This window comes from Excalfactoria chinensis, chromosome 3 (assembly GCF_039878825.1).
Source record: "Excalfactoria chinensis isolate bCotChi1 chromosome 3, bCotChi1.hap2, whole genome shotgun sequence".
Lineage (NCBI taxonomy): Eukaryota > Metazoa > Chordata > Aves > Galliformes > Phasianidae > Excalfactoria > Excalfactoria chinensis.
The window spans coordinates 33,311,011-33,321,882 of record NC_092827.1 but is presented as its reverse complement, the minus strand read 5'-3'; the positions used below and the strand labels follow the sequence as shown (position 1 = coordinate 33,321,882).

General features: G+C 43.8%; 1 protein-coding gene across 3 annotated transcripts in view; it reads left to right on the top strand.

The window, feature by feature from the left end:
• The window catches only part of RNGTT (RNA guanylyltransferase and 5'-phosphatase), a 185,001-nt gene continuing 174,129 nt past the window's right edge, over positions 1–10,872 (top strand). The window contains exons 1-2 of one of the 3 annotated variants that reach the window (XM_072333278.1): positions 1–187; positions 3,500–3,609. In XM_072333278.1, coding sequence (XP_072189379.1) covers positions 124–187; positions 3,500–3,609 — 174 coding nt within the window. In that variant the 5' untranslated portion in view covers positions 1–123. Of the gene's footprint in view, positions 188–690; positions 752–2,931; positions 2,967–3,499; positions 3,610–10,872 lie in introns of those variants that run through there. The other 2 variants (XM_072333280.1, XM_072333279.1) reach the window with 2 other exon arrangements.

The window sequence follows — 10,872 nt, the reverse complement described above, 5'->3', positions numbered from 1 at the left end:
GGAGCTGGGTCTGAATGAAGGCGCCGCGGGCCCGGGGCCGCGGGCGCCTCTGAGCGCCTCGGGGCCGCTCCCGCTCGCCCCTTCTTCCCCCCCGCCCCCTCTGCCCTCGCCCCGGGCCCGGCCATGTCCTACAACAAGATCCCGCCGCGCTGGCTCCACTGCCCCAGGAGGGGACAGCCCGTGGCAGGTGAGCGCCCGGCCCGGCCCCGGCGTGGCTGCGTGGCGGCGGCGATCCCCGCCGTGCCCGGTCCCTTCTGTCCCCCCGCGGCCCACCCGCCCCCCCCGTTCTCCAGCCCCGCCGGGCGCTTTGTCCCGGGACCGCGGCGCTGCGTGGGCCGCGCGGAGTCCCGGGCGGAGACCCGGCGTCGGTGAAGGGAGCACCGGGGCGGTGCCGCCCGCTCCCTCCGGGGCCTCCCACAGCCCTGAGCTCTGCGCTGTTTCGGAGCTGAAACTCCTGCCTCGCGTCACGGCTGGAGGGAGCGGGGCGGCTCCGGGCACCGACAGCCCGTCCCGGGCCCGGCGGGGGCCGCGTGCCTCCCGTCTCCTCTTGAGCGGGGGCCGCGCACGGCCGCAGCTCCACGTGCGCCTGAGGTGCTGCCGGCTGTGCCGGCCCGGTCTGTGCGCACCGGGTTGGGTGTCACGGAAACACTTACGGGTTGGAAGTTCATCACCACGCTGCCTTGAGGTGAATGTCCCCTTAGCATGAGATAGAGCTAACAAGTTGTTGTCTCACATTTGCTGCCTTTATCAGGTAAGCAATTAGAAACCCCTTATTTATTGATTCTTTTTCCATGACGCCTCCCAGTTTTCACTCATCCATCTCCACATCTGTGATAAATTCGAGGTACTTGTCTGCACCCTGACTGTGCTGTGCTGTGAGCCGGGAGGTAGTTAGGTGCCTGCCTTCTCTGTGCCACATTTCTGCATCATCTCTTTACACTTCTGTGCGTACAGTTGATTGTGAGGCTGCAGACAGGGATGGTTGCTTACAAACTTAATTAGAGCTTGCTCAGACATCTCAGGATCCTCAGTTTCCCCAGCAATGTGTGTTTGTCTTGCTGTTTATCAGCATGTCATTCTGGCTGCTCATCATGTGGGTTGCTGTTTTCCCACATGTTCTTTGTACTTCCCAGAGCTTAATTAAACAGCATTATCACGTTGCATATCTCCCTTATCTCTTCTCTTTTCTGATCGCTGCCAAATGTTTTGCTTCGTATCTGTTAGACATTTGATAGCGTAAGTTGTCAGCCTTTGGCCACCACAAAAATAGCCCCATGAATCTTTATTCTTTCTTTTTCCTCTCAGCAAGTTCTCCATTTCTAGACGTAGTTGGTTTGGTTTGTGTGGGTTTTTTTAGGGTTTTTCTTCTTGTTGTTTGTTTTTTTTAAAGCCAGGGCTGCTCAAAAAAAATGGCCAGAGTAAGCACGAATGTAGTTGATCAGCGTGTCATCTGCTGAGCTCTGAATGCTCTGTGCTCGTTCAGGAACTGCAAGGTGGCTGTTCTGCTCTGTGCGCTCAGACACAAGAAGTTAGTGCATAAAGAGAAAAGGGAACTGCTTGCTTTGTTTCTTTGGCTGCTGGATCACAATGCGTTCTTACGTCACTCTGCTTAAATTTTAGGTGTTTAGTGCGTGTGTGCAGCTACCAGAAATCATAATGAACCAGCACTCTGTCCTGGTTTTATGAGCTCTGGTTACTGGTGTTCTGCATCATAACATCACGCAGGGCGCTGGGACTTAAACCCAGTCTTGCCATGGTTTTTATTTCTTATTCTGCATTCAAGCCATCTAGCAAGATGTCATTTTTAGGCTTCCCTGATGTTGCTGCTGTCTCCCACATGCTTTATATTCCACTTTGGATCAGCTTTTCAAACATGTTTGTATGCTTCTATGCATGGCTTCATTCCCTTCTAATAGCGTGTCAGTAATACTGTCACTCAGCAAGGTTTGGCTTCTGTGGGCTAATGGCCATCGCGTGTTTGATTGCATCCATCTTATGCTTGTGGCATCTTTAAGTTCTAGGTGACTTGAAATACAAGAATCAGGGAGGTCTGGAGCTCTTCTGATTGTGTGATTGAGCTCATTCAGGCTAACAGGGCTGTCATTCTTGTAGCAGTGTGCTGCCATGTATCACACTGTATTGCATTGTGGTAGCAGCTCAGTCACACGTTTGACAAAAAGAGCTTTCTCTGAACTCTTGCAACTGAAGTTCCCAGGTTGCTTCAGCCTTGCTGCCTTGGCATTTCTGTCTCTGCAAGTACCTACCCTTTATAACCCCTGAAATCACGTCTGTTTTTGCTGTAGAGAATCTTAGCAACATACTGAGGAAAAGACATGAGACGTGTTTCAGCTTCCAGCCTGCTGTTGGATCACGTTAATCCTCTGCTAGTCTTGCACACTGCATGCAGAGTTGTCAGATATTATTAAAAGCATCTGTAAAAAAAAATCCCAACTCAACCCTAAACCTCCGAAGCCATTGCTTTCCATTGCCTGATTGGAAAATTTCCCCCATTTGGAATGCAGTGACTTGAATTCCCTGCTGTCTTTTAATGCTGGCAGATAGCTCGCTCGCTGCCGTGCGAGTTCTCTTTCTACATGGTGATGCCAAACTTCAGTTTGTAGAAGTTGGGCACCTAAATGGTTCCAAGGGTCGGGGTTTCGGTGTGTTCCCAAGTGGTACTAAATGGAGCCTGTTGAAATACTCAGCACTTCCACGGAGTGAATGGGTGTGTTTGGATGGCAGTGAGGAGAGGTGAATTAGAACAGTTCCAGGCATGCTCGATGCTTTGTTGGATTCACTGCAAAGAGAGATTTCTGCATTAAGATCATCCACAGTCAGGATTTGGAGAATCAATCTGGACAGTGTAAGTTATAAGTTAATGTGCAAGGAAGGGTTAACGGTGTGAGAAGCTGATCAGGAATGCTGGAAGTGACAGGAGATGCAACAAACAGACAGAATTAAAGCAGGTAGGTCAAACCATGAGGAAGTGAAGGAGGGCAGCCAACCCAACACTGTGGCCAAGGGGGATGGAATGGAAAGGCAGAGGGAAGTAGGTCAATGTGAAGTTTCTGCCAGCCAAGTGAGTTGAAGTGGCTGGGGACTTAGTGCTGTGTGAGGTGTGTGCTCACTGTGTGAGCCCTAACAGCTCCTCTGGGCCAGGCACGTTGGGTGCCAAACTGGCCTTTCACATTGGCTTTTTGTGTTTGCTGCCGTTCTGAGTGTAAATGTTGGGTGCTGTAGCTCTGCAGCCTGACCCATGCTAAGAACTAGCTGAAACATTGAGAGTACTGCTTCCTGGTGATCTGGTCTGTTTCCCTCTTATTTGTGTGGCATTCCGTGAACTCAGAGCTAAGAAGAGTTTCCAGTTAGTTGTTGTTGATACTTGACCCACAGTTACTTTTCATTGTAGAAGAACCTATAGAACTGCTTGAAAACACTAAGTTGCAAGTGCACATATACGTCAGTATGTATATAATACTGCTAAATTTGTGTCTCACAGGGAAGTTTTTACCTTTGAAGACAATGTTAGGACCAAGATACGATGATCAGGTTGCTGAAGAAAACCGTTTTCACCCAAGTATGTTGTCCAACTACTTGAAGAGCCTCAAGGTAAAGTTATATTTTCTATTTGTTGAGATGTTACTTTTGTTACTAACGTTCAAATACTGCTTTTCAGGTTTAAGAAAAGTGTTGTTGATGGCTTTCCTGGGGACACCTGTACAGAAAAATGTGATATGTATTTGTAGCAGAAATGCTAAATCACGGCTTGAATCAGTGATAGAGCACCGGGTGGGAAGGCAGGGCCAACCCAGGGGAGTTCAGGTTCAAGCAGTGCAGCTGAAGAGGTGGAGGCAGGATCTGCCCCTTCCCAAACCTCATTTAGGGGTTGGCAAGGGGTTGGAGAGCCCTGCCTACCAGAGGCCTTCCAAGCAGCTTTTTTCCCTTTGTTTCTGTGTCTATGGCTGCTGCACTGGGCATATCCTTACTCGCTGCAGCCTATGACTGCTGTTCTGCTGCCATTGCTGTGCTTTTAATTGCATTATAGCATTACGCTGTGCATGTATTTTATTTACACATTTTTCATTTTATTTTTTTTCTTCTGCAACTCTTGTTCCCAAAATACTTGATTATAGGCAAGAGTTGCTCAGAATTCTCCAGCTTATTCCCTGTGTTTTCATCAGGAACCTCACATTTTTCTGTTATTACTACCAGTACCTAATAAGATGCTGTTATCAAAGTTCATCCTTGGAGTTTGTAGTTTTACAGGTGATCCCTGTACAGCTATGCTAAGCTGCGTTTTCACTTATAGGAATGAAAGTATTTAAAAATGATAGGCATATTTCACAGAACTTTTGTTCATTGTCTTTGTTGAACCCATTTCAGTCTGTCTCATTCAGCCAGGATGTAACTGTGCGCTACTGCACAGTTCTGATGGGAGAAGGCCTTTCCAGCCTTCTGTGCTTTGCAGAGGTCTGTGTAGGGTTGAGTGCATTCAGAGATGTAGGAGAGGGTGTGGAGCCCTCAGTACAAGAAAGACATAGAGATTTTGGAGAGGGTCCAGAGGAGGGCCACAAAGATGATCAGGGGGCTGGAACACCTCCCCTATGAGGACAGACTGAGGGAGTTAGGCTTGTTCAGCCTGGAGAAGAGAAGGCTATGGGGTGACCTCATTGCAGCCTTTCAGTACCTGAAGGGAACCTATAATCAGGAGGGGAGTAAACTCTTTGAAAGGGCTGACAATAGCAGGACTAGGGGAAATGGATCCAAGTTGAAGGAGGGAAGATTTAGGTTGGATGTTAGGGGGAAGTTCTTTACTAGGAGAGTGGTGAGGCCCTGGAACAGGCTGCCCAGGGAGGTTGTGGATGCCCCGTCCTTGGAGGTGTTCAAGAACAGGTTGGATGGGGCCCTGGGCAACCTGATCTAGTAAAGGCGTATGTTTGGTGGCCCTGCTAGGCAGGGGGAACTACATGATCCTTGAGGTCCCTTCCAACCCGGGTCATTCTGTGAGAGGGGATTTTGAACCTCCCAGACAGAGAAAGGCGCACAACCTAATTCTTTTAATCTGTTCACTATTTAATCTGTTTGCTATCATATAGAAGATGGGCACTGCTTGTTTAGACTGCATTGTTTATAAAACTAATGGTAGAATTTGTTTTTTTTTTTTAACTTTTTTTTTGTTTGTTTTTGCTGTTATATTAAGCAAGTTCAGAACTAGTCTGACAAATCATAATTTAAGCACCAGAGGAGTCATGTGGCTAAAACATGAGAATCTCTATTTTGTGGATCTTATTTGAGCTTTGGTATGGTAGTGAGCCACTTGATGCAGCAGATGATAGAGGTGTTAGCAGGCAAACGTGAAGCGTATGTGCTGAAAGTGGTAGGGTTTACCTTACTTCAGTGCTATGATCTATGCATCTACGTTCTACTTGGGCTCCTCTTTTATCTAATGCGGTTTCTGACTCCATTAATCTTTAATGGGCCTGTTAGCCTGTTCATTGCTTAACATAATATAAAATTGTGCAAAGGTTTTAAAGTTGTAGAGAACTTAAAAGACTTCCTCAGAATTTGAGTTTTTGCTTGCTGCTGATTTGTCACTAAAAAAAATCCCTAACAAAATGAGGGGAGTGAGCCTACATGGCCTTTCTACCAGGCACATCAGTCATTTAGCAATGCTACAAGTTCATGTCTTCAGTGACCTTAGATGATTAGAGTCTGATAAAGCAGCTACTAGCATGAGAATCTCCATTAATGTTCTCTTCATTTTGGTTAGCAGAACGTTTTGTTTCTCTCAAACTTTCTAGTTTCAAAAAATATAAACCTTTTTTTTTTTATTATTTGCCCAGTTAAGCAATGTGTTACCAGAGTGCTGTATTTCTAGAGCAGCAATTTACCAACAACCTAGCAAAATGAGGTGGACTTGAGGTTGAGGAAACCTAGAAAAGAGGATTTTTGCAAGTGGAAAGTAACTCATTGGGTATGGTTGTCTTCATTTTACTTCAGTGGATTAAATGCTAATACTCTGTAGAATGAATCCCTTCTGAAGGTTTATTATGCAGGTCCATATAACTTACCTCCCACACTAGAAATTTCATCAGAAACTTCTGTCAGGATTTTGGTCATGGTTGGATACTTCTGTTAACACATACTTGAAGGTACAGGTTGAGCATTTAAGATAAGATAGAGCTTTACTTAGCTAGCTCCCTCTATGTTTTCCTTTTCTCTCTCAAAGCTGGCTGCTGAAGGCCTCAGTGTTAGACACTCTTAATAAGGGATTGAAATCCCTTTGTTTTTTTTAAACAAATGCTTGATGTTCTCACTTAAAAAAAAAGAAAGATAATTGAAGAAGCAATTGGTGACACTGTTGATAATTTCTTTCTTTCTTGATTAGGTAAATTAGTAATATTTATGCTTTATAAAAGTTAATTTTATTTCTGTTATGAGGAGCTAGGACTCACAAGAACGATTGCACGGTTAATGCATCCAAGCTGCAGTATTTCTATTAGGAAAACTAGTTAGCATTTCTCAGCCATGTTGTTGGTTTCATGGATCAATTTAATTGCTGATTTTAAACCGCTTTCCTCAAATGAGGAACGCAAGAAAGATGTCTGGGAACCAAAGAGAATTCAGTGTGTTGTGGTGTGTTTTCACCCTCCTGAGGAGGATGTTGTTTGATGAGAGACTGCTGGGGTCATGTAAAGGGAATCTAGCTAAGCCTATTTATTTGCATAGCAACAGAAGTGTACATGCATAAGGCATTTTAAGTGTGAGATAGCTGGAATGAGAAACAGTGAGAGGAAGAAGGCTTTTATAAGCACAGGAGATCATGGACCTGCCAGCCAAAGTAAGGCTGAGTGGAGATGTATGAGCACTATGAAGATTGTGGTTTTATTGTATATGTAAGGTGACGATTTCAAGCTACAGATCAGTTTTATTTCATCTCTTTTACAATTGCAAGCAAGAAAAAAAAAAACAACACAACAGTTTCATTGTGTTGCAATGCAATAAAAGTTTAGTTTTACAACAATTCTTGCAAGAAAAATATATGTGCTTTAGTGAGAAGTTATTCAACAATTTACTGTCTTCCAAAGCCTTGTCATTTAATGATGGTGGGGTGTGGTGGACTGAAAAATGGGATTTATGTAAAATGTTGGATGTAAGAATAGTTTTTGTTTTTTCCAATGAGTTGCTAGTTTAGTTTGGTAGTTCTTCAAACATCAGCTTCTGCTAAGAATTTTCTAGGAGCAAACCTATGGGAGCATAGCTGAGGGAATGACTGTGGTAGTCGCTGTGAAGTCAGTGTTTGGGAGCACAGCAAAGCACCTGTGCGATGAGCATACAGGGTACTAGAATATTTCCTGCATGTAGGAATTGTGAGTGGTCAGTATGCAAGCACAGTCCAACCTCAGTTTGGTGACTGAAATGCTTCAGTTTCTGTGGTACCAATATTTCTTTGTGAATTTTGGAGTATTGTAACTGGATCCTTTGATTTCAGACCTTATGCTCTGTATGCCATGCATACGCATACATGTATGTACATGCTACGCATGCTTCCTAGCTGTGGCTGAATTATACCAGATACCTGTGTGGTGTATTGCTCCATGAGCTGTGTGAGAAACAGTCACTTCACAGGATCTTCATTTGCATGTGAATGATTTGTGATAACTGTAAGCAACAGCTGGATAGAAGTTCTGTAGTTCTGAGTTTCCTCTCAAACACTTGGCTGTATTTCATCCTCCTGTTGAAATGAAATGCAATAATGCAATATCCCCAGGTGCTTAGTGACAGTCTGGGTCTGAAATATGTTGCAGTGTTCTCCTTACTCCTCTGTTATCAGTCAGGAGACTGAGATCTATAAATGAATACGTTCAAAAGAGTAATCTCTAAAAGTTAAAGGAAAAGCATGCGTGTATTCTTTGAGCTTAAATGTTTTGATATGAAGTTAATTTTTGTGCTTTCATACATCACAGAGATGTATTTATTTAACACCTCATTTTCCTAACAACCCCTTTTTCCTTCTGTTGAGGCTGTTGGACGATGCAGCATTTTCTTCAGTTCTAATTCTCATTTTGGAATGTCTTTCTTCCTATGCTGAAACTGAGTGAAAAATCCTCTGCTTTAAAATTGTTTTCATTAAATCTTAATCTTATTTCAAAAATATTTTTTCCTCTTAGCTGAGGATATCTTGGAAACACTATGCCTAACCACATATTTTAAATATAAGAGCCATTTATCCATCTGAGCTGTGTAGAATCTAAGGAGGAGGGTAGTTACAGGGCCACTTAGGTTGCTTTGTAGTGTAGAACTCTTCAGGGAACGTACAGCTGGTTCACGTATCAGTCTTTTTGTCTGTTCTAACCACGCTGCTGATAGGATGCAGGACATGGAAGAAGGTTATTGTGCCTTTATTTTGTAGGTCATGCTACTGGAAGGTTCTGTGTGGGTTCTGTCCATCTTTATTGATGACCTGGGTGAGGGCATTGAGTACAGGAAGTGTCGGTCTGTCTGGGGTTAGCAAGGCCATACAGAGTGATCTGGACAGGCTGAGCCAAGGCCAGTGGGGAGAAGTACAGCAAGAACAAGTGTTGGATCTGCACTTTGACCACAACAACTTTGGGCAGAGTGGCTGGAAGATTGTGTGGAAGAAACATACCTGGAGGTGTTGGTTGATGCTTGGCTGAACATGAGCCAGCAGTGTGCCCATGTGGCCAAGAAGGCCAATGGCATCCTGGCTTGTATCAGAAATAGCATTGCCAGCAGGAACAGGGAAGTGATCGTCCCTCTGTACTCAGCTCTGGTGAGGCCGTACCTTGAGTACTGTGTCCAGTTTTGGGCCCTCACTACTAGAATGACATCGAGGCCCTGGAGTGTGTCCAGAGAAGGGCAGTGAAGCTGTGAGGCATCTGGAGCACAAGCCTTATGGGGAGTGGTTAAGGGAATTGGGATTGTTCAGTCTGGAGGAGAGGAGGCTCAGGTGATCTTACTGCTATCTACAGTTACCTGAAGGGAGGTTGTGGCAAGGTAGAGGTCAGCTTTTTCTGCTGTGTAACTGGTGACAAGATGACAGGGAATGGCCTTAGGTTGCACCAGAAGTGATTCAGGTTGGATATTAGGGAAAAATTTCAGAAGGCACTGGAATGGGCTGCCCAGGGATGGTGGAGTCACCGTCTCTGGAAGTGTTCAAGTAACGTTTAGATGTTGCACTTGAGGGACATGGTTCAGAGGGAAGTATTGGTGGTAGGTGGGTGGTTGGGCTGGGTGATCTGGGAGGTCTTTTCTGACCTCAGTGATTCCGTGATTCCCTATGTAGAGCTAGTGCTTGTGTAAAACAATAGAAAAAAATATCTCAAGTTTTCATATAGCGATCTAATTTACTTTTATTTTTCCCAGCTTGCTGTCCAGTATGTTCACCTAAAGGTACTGATTTGAGAACATGTTATTATACTCTAAACAGTTGTTTTTAGTTGGTTTAGGTTAGCGTTAGGAGCCGGACCTTCAGTGTAGCAGCAGGAGATTTTGTGTGGCCTCACTTGTGAGTTAAGTAATCCTTGAGATGTTTGCTGAATGTTGTTGAAAGTAGAGAGAAAGTGATTTATTGCCGTTTGTATACTCCCTGCAAAACTAATCACCGGGTAATATGCTGCTATCAGTCCATATGTTCAGCAGCTCAGTTGGCACGAAATATATGAAATTTCGGATGATGTGACATTGTTTTCAGGTGGGCTGCTACCAAAGTGTTTGTATTCCTGCAGTACGCTCACAGTACACCATTCAGGATAAGATGTACAGCACTGAAGTAAACAACAAAGAAGAGGAGAAATTTAGAACTAATTGGGATGCTGGAGTACTTGGTGCTGCTGACACAACATTATGACGCTTTTTAACATCTGATAAATAAAAATATTATGAAAGTGTATCGTAAGAACTTTGAATGTCATGCATGACAAGCTCTGTAGATAAGTGGAAATTTGCTTTTGGAGTCTACAGATTAATGTATCTGTGTGAAACTGCTGTGTCTGAACTGTATTCTGGTTGATGGGAATTTAGTTTCTGTGAGCTGTGTGGAAGCAGTGTTTTCAGTTGTAATTTTTCCTGCTGCTGTTCTAAACTATTGCCAGTCCTTTGACTGCAAGGTAAATGAAAACTGATCAAAATCGTGTTAAGAATTACGTGCTGGAGTTTTAAATATATTGAAGATGTGCTGTTCTTTTATGTTTTTGCATGTGTAACGTGCTGCAGTGATAATGTACTTGTAAGTGCACTATTGATGTCTTTTAATAAAGACAACAGAATGAGAATGAGAATGCGTGTTGCTGGTGATCTGTGTGTACAGTGCTGCCCAGCAGAACTCCTGCTTTTCGTCTTGAGTTTTGAACTGGTTACTTCCATAAAGCTCAAAGGACACATTAGGATAATGGGTAAGGCGGCCTTAATTCAGGTACATCCTAACATCTGTGTGGTTAAAACTACCAGCTCAGTTACCTGCAGCACCCTACAAGATTTCAGGTTGTTTCATGTTTCGCCTCCAAATAGAAAATTTCTAGGAAACAAAAGGAATTTTTATTTTAAGCTTGAAAGTGTGTTCATTTGTTTTGAGCTCTACTATATGGGTAAACTGAGGTGGAGTTTTTTCTTATGAGAGGATACTTATTTAAGTAAGTTTCAGTAGGTAATTTTTCTTATGGTGCTCTCACTGTGTTTCTTTATGTAAAGCTGACATGACTTTAGGTAATAAAATTGTATCTTTCAACATGTTTAGATAGTTCTTCAACAAATATTTTTTGCTCTCAGCAAATTTTTCTTATTTGGAAATGTTGGAAGAAACAAACTGAGGTTCTGAAATTGGTGACTGAAGCCAATTCAGGCACAAGCTTT